The 16,334-nt window shown below is 37.5% G+C and overlaps 1 protein-coding gene across 1 annotated transcript in view; it reads left to right on the top strand.

The window, feature by feature from the left end:
- l(1)G0196 (inositol hexakisphosphate and diphosphoinositol-pentakisphosphate kinase) overlaps positions 1-16,334 on the top strand; it is an 832,616-nt gene that overhangs the window by 526,553 nt on the left and 289,729 nt on the right. The window contains exon 19 of the mRNA XM_090381508.1: positions 6,617-6,758. Within this exon, the coding sequence (XP_090237634.1) occupies positions 6,617-6,758 (142 nt within the window). The remainder of the gene's footprint in view (positions 1-6,616; positions 6,759-16,334) is intronic.

Genomic DNA, 16,334 nt, shown 5'->3' with positions numbered 1-16,334 from the left:
AATTAGAAATGAAGTTATCCAGATGGCTCAATCAATAGGTTTCGAAAATGTCGATGAAGAGGATGTTAGAAATTTATTGAATGCAGAAGATGATGGTTTTTCAGTGGAAGATTTAGAAAACCTTGTTAGCAACGAAGACAAAGATAATGAAGACGAAGTTAAAGAAGTTCCTGCCGAAAAAGTGTTAACAACCAAAGATTTAAAAAGGTGCTTAAATGACATTGAAAACGTTTTAAATTTTTTTAGTGAAAATGATCCTGATTTAGGAAGAAGTTTTGTTGTTAAGCGATCAGTGTTAAATGCAATAACTCCGTATAGGCAATTGTTAAATGAAAGAGAAAAAAAGCATAAGCAATCAACTTTAGACTCATATTTTAAAATGTGATTTCACTTTGTATGTAAGTTGACTGTTTATTTAATAAAACTTTTCTTTGTTCGAAAAAAAAGCTTTTCATTTTCTTTACGTAGGAACGTATCCCTATTCTGGCCATAGTATTTTTACATCTGAAAACGAAGTTTCGCTTAGCGAAGTAATTTTGTGGAACACATCCTATTCGTTATTCGAGGTATGCCTGGATTTGGATTTCAGGAAAGCTTTTGACACTGTTGCAGATGGAAGACTATTGTACAAATCGGATCAGAGTGGTATTAAGGGTAAGTTGCTACAATGGATAAAAGGATGGTTAAGTGATAGAAGACAGGGTGGTAATCAGTGGGTGCTGCTCTTCGTGGAATAATAATGTTATTAGTGGAGTCCCACAGGGTTTGGTGTTGGGTCCACTGTTGTTTTGTATATTTATCAATGATATTGATGAAGGTATATCAGGCTTAGTGTCGAAGTTTGCAGATGATACAAAGGTTGGCAGGGTTGTTAATGACAGTAATGGCAGTGTGCTGCTGCAACAGGATCTAGATAATTTGGGCAGATGGGCTAAGAAGTGGTAACTGAAGTTTAACCTTGACAAATGCAAAGTACTGCATATGGGTATAAGTAACCCGAGAGAAAAGTACCAAGTGTGTGGTACTATACTTATGGTGGTAGAAAACGAAAAAGACCTGGGAGTAATAGTGCAATCAGATTTGAAGTTTTCTGAGCAATGTAGACAGGCTGCCAGGGCAGGTCATGTGGTTTTGTCAATGATATATAGGAATTTTGCTAGCAGGGAAAAGGAGGTGATTGTCCCTCTGTATAAGGCAATGGTTAGGCCATGCCTTGAGTACTGCGTACAGGTCTGGAGGCCTCGTTTTCGGAAGGATGTCGATTTGCTTGAGCGTGTACAGAGAAGGGCAACAAGATCCTCTTACGAAGAGAGGCTTAAGTTCTGTAAATTGCAGTGGCTGGAGGCTAGGCACCTGCACGGTGATCTGATTGAGGTGTATAAGGCCTTGAATGGGTGTAGCACGCTGAATTCTGATGGGATCCTTCCACTTGTTCAGATAACGAACCTAAGGTAGCATTAATTCAAATTAAGAAAAGACAGATGTAGAATAGATGTGTGGTAATTTGCCTTTAGCCGGCAGATGGTGAATTGCTGGAACAAACTTCAATCTGTCGATGTGGAAGTTGATAGGTTGAATAAATTTAAGGAGGAACTGGACAGACATTTGGAGGGAATGGTGTGTTTTTTTTTTTGTTTTTTTTTTTGCTGATGTTGCATAAGCTCATACACTTGCTTTCTTGCCTCACATGCCACTACTACTATTACTTCCTCTGGTTGCCTCTCGAACATGCTGCTGCAGAAAACAATCATCCAATAAATCCACAAAAGTCTTACTTGTGTGCGAGTGACCAACCCATAAGTTCCAGTCTATATCTGGGAAGTTGAAATCTGGCATTATTATACATTCTGATTTATTAGCCCACTCTATTTCTCTGTACGATGGTTCATTGTACTCAATCAAGTCATTAGGCGTATAACACACTCCAATCTTATTTTTACTTTCACAGTGCTTATTTCACACCAAACTGACTCAACAGTGCACTATTAAGCTATATCAACTGGATGCACTTCTTTTGATTTTATGTTTTTATTAATTAACAGCAGAACACCTCCCTTCCTATCCTGTCTATCCTTTCTGTACACATTGTACTGCCCAAATTCCAGTTCGGTTTTTCTTATATCTGTGTGACACCACATCCCTGCTATCCCAACAATATCCGCCTTTGATGTCTTGACCAACACTTCAAATTCATCAAATTTATTTACTATAATTCTAGCATTGGTATACATGCAAGCATACATGCACCTATTCCTATTCACCCCAACACATCCCATATACCCACCTATTTCATGATGACTGCCATCTGTCCCTAAATCCCCAAACGCCGCTTGCTCCACACTGCTGCATCTTCCAATAGAAGCAGTGCAAGAATCACCTACACCTCTGCCTGTGGCTACTTTTAACCTTTTAGTCTGTGAATCCCCCCCCCCCCAAGCTAGCAGTTTTCTGACCCACCTAACACTGCCTCGATAGCATCAGCAAATATTCTTGCACCCTTTCTATTTAGTCTCTTCTAGAAGCAGTCTCTTCTGTTAGCAAGCACAGTCAAGGCTGAAAACAATTTTACCCCTTGAGCCTTGCACATTTCCTCCAGGGCCGAATTGATTGACAAGGCTCTCATCATGTACACCCTGCTATCGTGTCTGGGCAGAATTGCAGACACTTTCAAATTTAACCATAATTCATGACTTTTTTGCAACATTGACCTATACTTGTTAAGTAAATCTGCAGATCTCCGTAGGTAATTACCAGCTAACCTTTGAATTTCTCAACACTGTCAGCCTCTCCCACCCATATAGGTAACTTATTCCAGTAATTTATAAGTCGCTGGTTAAAATAAAACTTCCTGGGGCACTGCCCCAGATGTGGTAACAATATTCCATGGTAGGGCGGATTTGCGATTTGTACACAGTTGAACAGCTGTTTGGAAGAAAAGTAACGCTGAGAGCGAAAGCGAAAACCAAGTGTTTTAGATGCACAGGTAGCAATATTTGTAATGTGCTTGTGCCAAGAGAGATTAGAAGTCAGGGTAATCCCCCAGAAGAGATGTATCAACTTGCCTAGAAATCGGAGTGTCACTAAAGATAAGAATAGGAGCAGAAGAATCCTTTTTGCGAGATATAAGACGAGACTGAGTTTTAGAAGGATTGAAATCAACTGAGTTGTCTTTGCCCCACTGGAGAATTACCTGGAGATCAGCATTTAAGAAATTGGTAGCAAATAGTGTAAGCAGGAAATGAGATTTGCAATATGCTGCATTCTTATCTTGAACAGCCTTAGTGCATTTATTTCAAAACCATGGTCAAGATAAAGGAGAATCTTTTGGGTGGAATGCAGAATAAAGTATTATCCTCACAAGAATAATTTCACTGACACAATCTAAACAGACATTATGATTGGATGATTTAAAATTGGAATTCAAGCAAGGAAAAGAAGAATGGTAATCATGTAGATCATTCTGTCTTGCATTCATGTAACGTCAATATGAAGAGAGAATCACCATGAGAGAAGAGAGAGACTCCTTTGGAGAAGGGACCATTGACAAGTTGTGATATGAAGTCCTAGAGGACCACTAATTTTTTTCCCCTCAAATAATACTTGAAAGAATTATTTGTCAGGTTTCAAAGAGTTCAGAGTGCTTACTGGAGTTGAGAGAACAATAGAAGCAGCAGATGAATTTGACAGGATAGGGTAAAGAAATATTCAGCCAGAGGAGATGATCCCAAATTAGAAAGTATATGACATGGAATGTTCATATGCACATGCCTCACAAGTTACCAAGGTCCTCCTTTGTAATGGTTGAGGCAAATAATAATTGAGACTCTGTTAAAAAGTGGGGTTTGGCAGATTATAGGTGGAAATTGATATTGCTGAAATTGGAAAACTGATGTTATGTATGTTTTGTGAAATGAATAAGGAAGTTTTGGGGTTTTTAGATCTTTTTCACAGATAAGTTTTTTCTAGTAGTTTGCTATTTGTGATGCATTCAGTATTACTATTAATATCAGTATTAGCCATATAGTATATAATATATCAGCATAGATACACCATAGTTAACCCATAAAATTAAACTACATACGTAAAGGCATTGTTTTAATTATATCTCATTATGGCTATTTTCACAATGAGTACCAGTATTGCACTACTTCGAATAAGTAATGCTTCTCTGTTAGAAAGGCTACTGTTACTTATTCTCAGTGGGCAATACCACTTAGACAGCACTGTTTCAAAGCTTGTTGACCTTTCATCGGTGGGTGGCAGGTACCCTGGTAATGCAAACATGCCATCACAGTTGCAAAGAAGTAGTTGTATATACGCTGATATTATATAGTTAATTTAAACCCATATGAAATTATGCCTTGTGCATTTGTCTTTAAATACAATATCCCTTTGTTCAACATTTGGCATCTCTCATATTGTGGAATTAACTTCAACTGTGATGGCATGTTTACATTACCAGGGTACCTGCCCACCCACCGATGATATGCCAATAAGCTTTGAAACGGTGCTGTGTGGGTGGTGCCCACTGAGAATAAGTAACAGTAGTCTTCTCTACTAGAGAAGCGTTACTTATTCAAAGTAGTGCAATGCCTGGTATCTCATTGTGAAAGTAACCACAATATGAGATATAATTAAAACGATGCCTTTACACTACATGTGTAGTTTAATTTTATGGGTTAACTATGGTGTATCTACACTGATATTATAAAGTTAATTTAAACCCATATGGAATTATGCCTTGTGCATTTAGTCTTTGATATACAGTTGTCATATAGTGCATGGAAGCCATAGACTTTTGCTGTGCTGGCCAATATAAAAAAATAATAATAAATAAAACAGAAATAATGTAAAATTAAATAAAAAAGACTAATAATAATCAACAATAATAACAAAATAATAAAAAGGTAAAGGGAGATATAAAAAGTAGAAAGAAAAGAGACCAATTATATGCTTCCCTCCTCACATAGGTAAGTGTCCAGTTGACCTTTGAATTGCTTCAAACTCTCAGCCTCAACTACCTGTGGAGGCATCTTGTTCTGGTAATCAGTAACTTGCTGGCTAAAAGAAAACTTCTTACAATTCATTCTAAACCTCTTACCCTGTAATTTGAATTTATGACAGCTAGTTCTGCAATCCTTTATAACAGTGAAAAATTCACCTTCATTCATTTTACTTTCCCTATTTCCTCTCAGAGCCTTATAGACCTCAATAAGATCCCCTCCAAGGTGCCTAGTTGCCAAGCTCTGTAGCCCATGTAATTGAAGTCTTTCCTGTATGGTTGCCCAATCCCACTATACAGCTTGCTCATCTTCACATCCTTTCAAGAAGCTCAACATCCTTTTAAATGAGGTCTCCAATACTTAGAGATCTCATAAAAAAAAAAAAAAAGACATTGATTTAAAAGTGTGGTCTTACAATTGCCTTATACAGTGGGATTATATTTGATAAATCATCAATAGGACGCCATAGTGCTTTCCTGGCTGCCTGTTTACATTGCTCAGAGAACTTTACATCTGCTCATATCATAACTTCCAGATCCCTTTCTTCCTCTAATGTTTTTAATTGAACCCCACCAAGTGTATAAGTTATTTTGGGGTTGCTGTTTCCCAAGTGCAAAACCTTGAATTTTGCTGCATTAAAACATAGTTGCCACTTTTCTGACCATCCTTGAAGCCTTTTCAAGTTATCCTGAAGAAGCACTCCTTGGCACTGAACATTAATGACTCTCATGTCATCTGCAAATTTTGACATCACACCTTCCATAAGTAGATGAAGTAAAAGCAGAGTGTACATATGCATAAATACAATCTTTGAAGCAAAAGGACTCATAAAATGAGTCATGGAGGCATTTGATAAAAAAGATTCCATCAGAAAATGGGGATTTTCTCACAGAATCTGTATTTTTTGATTTTTTTGAAAGAAATTGGGGATTGGCAGATTGTAAGCAGGTTGTAAATGGACATTGAAATGGGAGCTATAACTGCGTATATTCGAGAGTTTTTGGGAAATTTAGATCTTTTTGCAGATAAATGTGTTTTCTTTGTTTGATTGTTAATGATGAATTGTTGTAGATGGGTTAAAAGTTGGGAGCATATTGTATGAATTGATGTAATATTTAGATATGGCCTACAGGCAACAACAATATACCATGCTCCTTGACATAACATTGCCTCAGCAGTGCAAATAATGCTCTTACCTACATACAGACTCCCCAAACTGGCAGAGTAATGGCAGAGAGATTGTGCAGTAACTGATCTGGATACTACCTAGGGAGTTATGACTAGGTTTTGTCCAGTGGGCTATCTAATGGCTTGAGTGAGAAACATTTTAAAACTGTATACCCTCTAAGTGTTAGGAATATTATATCTTGTTATAGCCTCAAAGACATGACTCATACTGGAGGATGTTTGGAGACTAAACATGGTTAGCATCATTTCAAACCTCCAATAAGTGAATTGTTAGTATTGCACTAGGTGATGAAAGAGTCTAGTTAAAATCTGTTTTAAAATAAATTTGAAAATTCATTTTGAAATAAGCTGAAGGTTACCTAATGTAATTTTTCAGTGAATTAATAACTAGAAAAAATGTTTAATAAATATTAATTTTATTCCAGCTGAATTCCACACATGCACGTTCTATACAGAATGCATTGCAGTTCATTAAAAATCCTGTAAAAGCATGTGAACATGTGTATGAGTTAGTACAACAGTTAAATTATCTAATCAAGCGGAAACGAGAGGATCCAAAATTACAAGGTATGCATTGAAAATTTGACTTTTATTGCTTTATATGGGTTACTATTAATATTACATTAAATATTGTATGCACATCCATATTTGTTTATTTATTTATTATTCATTCATTATTGATTTTTCTTTTCTGTGTGTTTTATTAAAATCCAACTCATTTGACGAATCTTGTGCTATTGACATTCAAACTTATTGGAATTTTTGACTCCTTTAACATATTATAGTAATTTCCCACCCACACACATATCCATATGTATAATTTTTACGTATGGATATGTGTGTGTGGATCCACATATACATATGGATATGTATGGGTGCTTTTTTTTTGTGGAAGCAAACTTATTGTCTAATAGTCTGCTATGCAAATAATGTGCTTATAGCACACCTTTCTTCAGTGTATAGACATCTACAGAAAAGCACATATACAGATAATCACCTGTATAGGACATTTCATTGGATATTAGTATTGGCCATATAGGTCAAGGAAGACAGGCTTTTTACTGTAACAGAAAAAATTAAATAAATAAATGAATAATAAACTTGTTTCTCCTCCACCTTCCTGTGGGTACCAGTCCATCTGGCCTTCCCTAAGCCTCAAGTACCATTGGAGACAGCTTATCCCACCAGCTTGCTGGCTAAAGGAAAACTTCCTTTATTTCCGGTCTGTAAATCTTTCCCCCTTAACCCATTTATGCCTAGCGTCCTTTGTGTAGTACGCCTAAAAATATTCATAGAAAATCTGCTTACATAGAAAACGGAAAACTACTATGCCCACGTGTTCTAGGAGTGTTCGAAAAAAATATATTGTGTTGTTTGCAACTTAAGTGATAGGTTTGTTGGTGGTGCTTTCCAAATAAGCTAAATTTTTGAGTTTCGATTTTCACACATACCCTATTTACACAGGTAAGTGTTTCAGTATTTGTCAGTTCTCAAATTATCATTTTTTTTATGTTTATTTTAATCAAAAAGCATTAAATTTTAACCAGTATAAGTTTTATGTTTACCAACTGAAATGTGCTTGAGTTACGTGCATTTACAAATCAGTGTCCTATATTTAGGATGCAAGGCATTTGCATAGAAAAATGTCTGATAGCAACAATATTACAACTGTATGATTCTTTTGGTTTACACACATGCAGTACAAGATATATTCATTCTTACCTATATACATAAATAGATATGCACATCTGATGCTTATATTCACACATACATACTTAATTTTTCTCCCCTCCCCCAGCAGAATGGATGCTAAACAGTTCTACAGCAAATCCAAAATTTCTTCAAAACTAAATAACATTTTGGATTCAGCTGAAGATGGCTTGCTACCCATGAAGGATAATGAAAAAGAATTTTTTATTACTATATTACCATCTGAGTAATAAAATTATTATCTGAATATTACTTCAGTAATATTCCCAGTTACATTAACTGGGAATATTACTGATGAAGATGGTCCAGGAATGATAAATAATTTGCCTGGAAGCATGTTTAATGCTAAAGCTGCTTTAAATGATTCTTCAGTTGAAGGTGAGGAATCTAAATCCCTTCCAAAAAAAAAAAAAAGAAGAAGAAATATGTACATAATCACAAATGCAAAAAGAGAAACATTGAGCCTAAAACTGCAGCTTGGTCAGCAGAAGACATTCACATGGAACAACTCGAAAACCAAAAATCTGTCACTGTCACAATATTTCGAATTATTCTTTGATGATGATATAATAAGTATAATTTCTACAGAAACGAATAGGTGTGGTTTTCAAAAGAATCAAAACTTGCAGGTAATTAATGAAGAAATGAAGTGCTTTTTAAGAAAAATGCTGTTAAGTAGCTATTATTCAGCATCAAGAAGAAGGATGTTTTGGGAGAATGCATCCAATACTCATCATTCTCTTGTTACCAATGCAATGAGACATGATAGATTCGAGGCTGTCTCTTCAAATTTACACTTTGCTGACAACACTAAATCAGATGATTCTGATAAATTTACTAAACTCAGACCTCTGAAATTATCTGAATGAAAAGTTTCTTCACTACACCCCTTTGGAAGAATTTTATGGCTTTGATGAGTCAGTGTGTGAATACTTTGGAAAACATGGATGTAAACAGTATTTGTGAAAAACCAGTTCGTTTTGGTTACAAGATTTGGTGAGGCCCTACAACACTTGAATATTTGGTGTGGTTTGAACCATATCAATGATGAAATCCCACAACTGGAGCAGGAAAAGAAATTAGCTTTGGGTTGGGGGAAATTTTGTTGTCAAATTTGCTGAAATTCTATTGAAACGCAATCCAAACCCTTTTCATTTATGCTTTGACAAATTGTTTACTAGTATAAAGCCAATGGCAAAATTAAAAGAGATGTCAGTCAAAGCTACAGAAACCATTTGTGATAAGACTTGAAAATTGCTCTGTGTAAAAGAAAAATGATTTAAAAAAAGGGGGATAGAGGCCTGTTCGACTTTAGAACAGATGCAAACAATGAAGTATTGGTGTTTAGATGGAACGATAATAATGTGAGCCTTTGTTCAAATGCAGTGGGTGTTAAACTTATTATTCTGGCTTTGCACTATTCATCAGTATCTAAAAATACAGAACTGGTATTTTAGAAGGGGGAAAAAATGATATTCTAGCCTTATTACATATTTGATCGATGTATCTATGAATAATGCTTGGCAGCTACATAGAATATGCAAATATGCAATGGACCTTTTTAGTTTTTGTAGAATTATAGTTAGATTTTATTTAGAGCAATATTGCAATACACCACAACAAGGCCAGTGAGAAAGACCACAGCAAAATTTGAATGAAAGTCGATTTGATATGCATGTACATTGGTTGTTCCCCCCCAAAAAATCAAACACTATGTGCTTATTGTCACGTGAAAACAATGACGCAAGAAATGTAATAGAGGGTTACATGTGAAATGCTTCAAGACTTACCATATTCAGTAACACTTAAATATAATAATTTGTTTTTAAAGATATTTTCCTAGCCTTTGTAAGATATTTATGCCTCTCAGGTGTGTAATTTGAGCAAGATGAAGAATCCTAACAACATTGAGCTTGCTCAAACCATTCAAGGCCTTATTCACCTCAAAATTGGTCTGATGAGACTTCCCCTTAACAAACACATGCAGTGTTGTCTGAACTATAACTGAAGTCTTGTCAAGATGTTCCTGCAGTGCTTCTTTAACCAGTGTCTCCAGATGCTGCAACCTGCAGAACTTAAGCCTTTATTGATAAGAGCACTCCTTTGTTCCCTTCATCAACCTTGTTGCTCTTCTCTGTACTCATTCTAGCAACTCCACATCCTTCCTAAAATGAAGCCTCCAGACCTGTATGCAGTACTCAAGTTCCCCACCCAGGTCTTTTTCATTCTCCACTTCCTTGAATGTAGTACTGCACACTTGGTACGTTACTCTGGGGTTGGTTACTGCTACTCGCATGCAGTACTCTGCATTTGTCAATGTTAAACTTTAGTTGCTACCTCTCAGCCCATCTGCTCAACTTTTCTAGATTCTGTTGCAGTAGTGTACTGTCATTAACAGTACACTACTGCAACCTTCATATCATCAGCAAACTTGGACATTAAGCCTGATATACCTTCATCAATATCATTGATAAATACAGAAAACAAAAATGTGCCCAACACCGAACCCTGGGGAACTCCCACAATTAACATTAGTCCACAAAGAGTAGTATCTATTTATTACCACTCTGTCTTCTTCCACTCAACCATCCCTTTATCCATAGCAGCAACTTACCCTTAATGCCATACTGCTCCAATTTGTACAGTAGTCTTCCACGTGGAACAGTATCAAAAGCTTTCTTAAAATCCAGGTGTATGGTATCAAAATTATTTTTTGCATCCAGTACCTTTGTGACCATATCATGCTATCCAATCAAATTGGTCTGACAAGACTTCCCCTTAACTAACCCATGCAGTGTCTGAACTATAACTGAAGTCTTGTCAAGATGTTCCTGCGGTGCTTCTTTAGCCAATGATTCCATTATTTTCCCCAGAACAGAACTTAAACTAATAGGTCTGTAATTACTCATATCAACCTTTGATTCCCTTTGAATTGGGGATACATTAGCTTATCTCCAGTCTTTGGAGGATCTCCCCTGAGTCCAAGGAGTAATCATGGCTAAGTGTTTGCTTACTTCCCTTGCTGCCCCCTTTAATATAACTGGACAGATCTCGTCCACCACAGGTGTCTTTCTTATGTTTAACTTCAACTATTTCTCCTCCACTTTGCTCTCAGCTATTGCAAAATCCTTTATTTCCCTGTTACAGTTTGATAAACTTCTGGCATTGACCTTCCTAAATAACTCCTTATTTGTAAATGTAGATGAAAAATACTCATTCAGTTTGTCAGTTACCTGAGAGCATGATCATCATCGATATCAAGTGGACCTTCTTTACTAATGTAAACTATAGAAGGAAGGGAAATTCAGATTTCCCTTCCTTCTATAGTTTACATTAGTAAAGAAGTCTTTGCTGTTCCTATTTGCATCCTTTGCCATAATTTCTCAAAATATGCCTTCGTTTGCCTCACCTCCTTTGTGACTCAGTTACGGGCTAGCTTATATCTACCATAGGCTTCTGTGTCTCCTGATAATTTATATATGTCCCGTGCATTTTTCTTCTCTGCTAAGAGTTTTCTTTGTACATCTGACATCCATTTAGAAGCAGTGTTGTCCTCAGAAAATTTTGCCAGCCGGGTGGGGAAGTGTAATACTTTGCAATATTATAAAATTTTTTCTTATATATAAATGTGATTTAAGTGATCCAGAGCAAAAATTAATTGCATAATTTAATATTATACGCTCCTGTCGCATTGACTTCGGTCCATAGTATGTTCAAATTAATATTGATCGAGATCAGTGAGCAGTACCATACGGTACAGCGAGAATCGCTTAAATTTTAGCCAGGTGATCAGTTAAATTCACCTGGCAGTGCACCCATCCGATAGGTCCTGGGGAGAACACTTATATCTTTGTAAGTGTTCATCTTTGAGTAAATCCCGCATCAGTACCCTATAATCACTGCCACCTAGTCTTTCCTTTATCTGCAGATTCTTAATGCATGAATAATCACCGCTGATAATCAGATCAAGAGTATTACTCCCTCTGGTTGCCTGTCAAACATGCTGCTGTAGAAAACAATCATCCAATAAATTTATAAGTCTTGCTAGTGTGCGAGTGACCAAGTTCCAATCTATATCTAGGAAGTTAAAATCTCCCATTATCTGACCATCTGGCCCATTCTATTTCTCAGTACGGTCGTTTGGTGTACTCATCAGGATTATTAGGCCTATGTCACACTCCTCCCAATTTTGCTTTCCCAATTTTTATGTCACGCCAAACTGACTCAACATTGCACTGTCCACCCATGGCAATTGAATGCACTTCCTTAGATTTTGTGTTTCTTAACTAACAGCATAACCCCCTCCCCCCTTTCTATCCTGTCTATTCCTTCTGTACACATTGTACCCCCAAATTCCAATTCTGCATTCCTTATATCTGTGTGACACCACGTCTCTATTGCAACAATATCTGTCTTTGATATCTTGACCAGCACTTCAAATTCATCAAATTTATTTCCTATACTCCTAGCATGGATGTACGTAGAAGTATACATGCACCTATTCTTACTCTTGGTTGCCATAACACAGCCCATGTATTTACTTGTTCCATTGTGACTGCCAGCAGTCCTTGAAATCCCAACACCTTACTTTTTCCAAGCTGCTGCTAATTTCAATAGAAGTAGTGCAAGAATCACTTTCACCTCTGCTGCAGCTACTGTTAATCTATTAGTCTGTGAATCCCTCAAGCTAGCAGTTTTCCAACCCACCTAACACTTCTTCTATAGCATCAGCAAATATTCTTGCATCCTTTCTATTTAAATGTATCCCATCCCTTAGAGGCAGTCTCTCCTGTTAACAAGCACAGACCAATCTGTGAAAAATTCTACCTCATGAGCCTTGTGCCAATCTCTCCAGTGCCAAATTGATTGACACGGATCTCATCATATACTCCCTTCTATCATGTCTATGCAGAATTGCAGACACTTTCAAATTTACCTGTAACTCACAAATTTTTTAATGATTGACCTGTACTTGCTAAGTAAACCGCAGATCTCTTACTTTTAATGTTATTAGTGCCAGCGTATACAACAATATCACCCTTTGTGCATACGTCACCTTAAAAGATGACATATGCTCTACAGTGTCATAAACATTTGCTCCTGGCTGACATATCCTGGTCCTATTTCACCTATCCTTTTTGCACAATGTTCTTCATTACAACACTGCATGTCATTTTGGTGAAGACCGAATTCGGCGCTAATTGGTGAACGATCTGACAAAAATTTGGTAGGGAATGTCAGCTAAAGTCGCTTGACTAGCATTATGGTCCATCAAGTCCAGATGTTGATCTCCTCTAGTCCTCGCAGGGGGGGGAAGACCACAGTGGTTATAATCACCGTCTCCTTACCGTCTGGGTGGAAAAGGCACATATTCCAATCCGATCAGTGACGCGAGGAACCTTTTTGGGTTTTTTTCACTTGGCTGAGCTAGTCGGTCTCAGGCGAGGACAGAAAGGTTTCCCCTCCGGGAAACTCGTGTTTTTTGAATGCAACACAAACCGACCAGAAGACACGGCAATTTATGGACATGATACACATGGGTAGACTAAGTCGTTCTCGAGTAACCCTAATATGACAGTATTTGTTGGTCTCCTCAAGTTGGTGGGGTCAACAGTCTGATCACCATAATGCTTTCCTTATTGCCAACTACTATTTACTCCTTACTACTACTCCTGTTCTCGTGGGTAGAACAGTTTGTAGAATCGCCGTCCTCCCCACATTGGGTGGAAAGAATCCGATTTCGAGTCCCGTCAATGATCTGAGGAATCCTCATGGGCCCTTCTTCTCAAATTGGCTGAGCTAGTCAGTCTCAGTATACACGGAGCAATACGGCCCCAGTCGCTGATGTTCCTAAAACCATATAACAACAACAACTACTACTACTTACTACTTACTGCCTAGTCCAGCATTGACAAGATGTTACCCACGCGCGATCGATTTCCTGAAAAAGGTGGAATCGCCAAGATGTATTTCCCATCTCCCTGACAATAGTCACCGACATTAACTGTATCCTGTGGAACTAGCGCATTCTGCTTTGAATATTGCCATTGTGTTGCCTGATGCACAAAAGGGAGCTCTGGCATTGAGTTGGGCAGCTGAGAGTTTGATGGATCCCCATTTTAATTCCTTCGAGGGCATCTACCATACTCTTCAAACTCTCATACACACCCATCAGAACGCTGAGTTGGCATCTAATTTCTTGACACACTCACCTAGCGCGCGCGCGCGCGCACACACACACACACACACACACACACACACACACACACACACACACACACACACACACAAGACATCCTCCTTGGCTAGATCCTATCCTGTTCCAGAAAGTCCGCAAACATTTTGCAGGTTGCACTTTTTTTTAGGCTGTTGATGCCTTGGAGAATCGCCCCCTTTGGTTCTTTTGTGCCCGTTGTTTTGCTACTCTAATCTGGATCATGATTTCCGTTTAAATACAATTTAATTAATTAACAATAAATATTATTAAAGTTAATAAATTTGATTGATTATTTGACAATACTACACTAAGCAAATGCAGTGATACATATTGCGCAATCTAGTTTTATGTTGTACCTTATATTATCAAGTTCGAGATATACATTATCAAATAAAGTATACTGATCACAATGTTTACTTAGTTATATCCTTAATCCAATACAAAAGATATATGCCCAACAATTGATTAAAATCTTCAACATATTTATTAGTCACTATTAAAACCCTACTATTCTGCACTACTGGTTACGTACTGAGATATTCGTGCCAAAACTGATACAATAGCTGTACAAGCAGTGAATCGTAACTTGCAAAATCACTAGCTAAATTTTAAAAAATATTGCAATATTAAACCATACATCTCGAATCCTCTCCACTGTTTCAAATGTCAGGAGCTTCGCCACTCACATGTGCAAACTGTGGTTCTCAAGAACATGTCACTTCTTCTTGCACAGCAGCTGGAAACCATAAAGGTGCGAATTGTAAAAGGGAACATACAACATATACAAGAGTGTGAAATCTGGAAGAAAGAAAAAAGAATCCAAAAGTAAAAAAAAAAGCAGAAAATGGAGTTTCATACCAAGAAGCTGAAAAAGCAATAACAATAAACATAGAAAACAAACAATCTTTTGGATTTATGCTCAAATATTAGTAGTAGTAGTGGCATGTGATGCAAGAAAGCAAGTGTATGAGCTTATGCAGCATCAGCCAAAAAAAAAAAAAAAAAAATCACACCATTCCCTCCAAATGCCTGTCCAGTTCCTCCTTAAATTTATTCAACCTATCAACTTCCACAACGACAGATGGAAGTTTGTTCCAGCAATTAACCACCCGCTGGCTAAAGGCAAATTTCCGCACATCTATTCTACATCTGTCTTTTCTTGATTTGAATTTATGCTCCCTTAGGTTCATAATCTGAACAAGTGGAAGCATCCCACCAGAATATAGAGTACTCGACCCATTCAAGGCCTTTTACACCTCAATCAGATCACCGCGCAGGTGCCTAGTCTCCAGCCACTGCAATTTGTAGAACTTAAGCCTCTTTTGGTAAGAGGATCCCTTCATTCCCCTCACCAATCTTGTTGCCCTTCTCTGTACATGCTCAAGCAAATCTACATCCTTCCTAAAATGAGGCCTCCAGACCTGTACGCAGTACTCAAGGCGTGGCCTGACCATTGCCTTATATGGAGGGACAATCACCTCCTTTTCCCTGCTAGCAAAATTCCTATATATCATAGACAAAACCCCATGACCTGCCCTGGCAGCCTGTTGCATTGCTCAGAAAACTTCATATCTGACTGCACAATTACTCCCAGGTCTTTTTCATTTTCTACCACCTTAAGTGTAGTACCAAACACTTGGTATGTTTCTCTGGAGTTACTTCTACCCATATGTAGTACTTTTCATTTGTCAAGGTTAAACTTCAGTTGCCACTTCTCAGCCCATCTGCCCAAAATTTCTAGATCCTGTTGCAGCAGCACACTGCCATTACTGGCATTATCAACCCTGCCAACCTTTGTATCATCTGCAAACTTTGACACTAAGCCTGATATACCTTCATCAATATCATTGATAAATATACAAAACAACAATGGACCCAACACCGAACCCTGTGGGACTCCACTAATAACATTAGTCCACGAAGAGCAGCACCCATTGATTACCACCCTTTGTCTTCTCACACTCAACCATTCTTTTATCCATTGTAGCAACTTACCCTTAATACCATTCTGCCCCAAATTTGTACAATAGTCTTCCATGTGCAACAGTGTCAAAAGCTTTTCTGCAATCCAAATATATGATATCAAAATTATTTTTTGCATCCAGTTCCTTTGTAACTACATCATAATAACCAATCAGATTTGTCAGACAAGACTTTCCCTTAACAAACCCCTATGAATCAGGACTCAGGGGACCTCCCCTGAGTCCAAGGATGCT

The sequence above is a fragment of the Mastigoproctus giganteus genome, chromosome 9 (assembly GCF_048544385.1).
Source record: "Mastigoproctus giganteus isolate SK-2022 chromosome 9, ASM4854438v1, whole genome shotgun sequence".
NCBI lineage: Eukaryota > Metazoa > Arthropoda > Arachnida > Uropygi > Thelyphonidae > Mastigoproctus > Mastigoproctus giganteus.
This window is presented reverse-complemented; position numbering and strand designations above follow the sequence as displayed.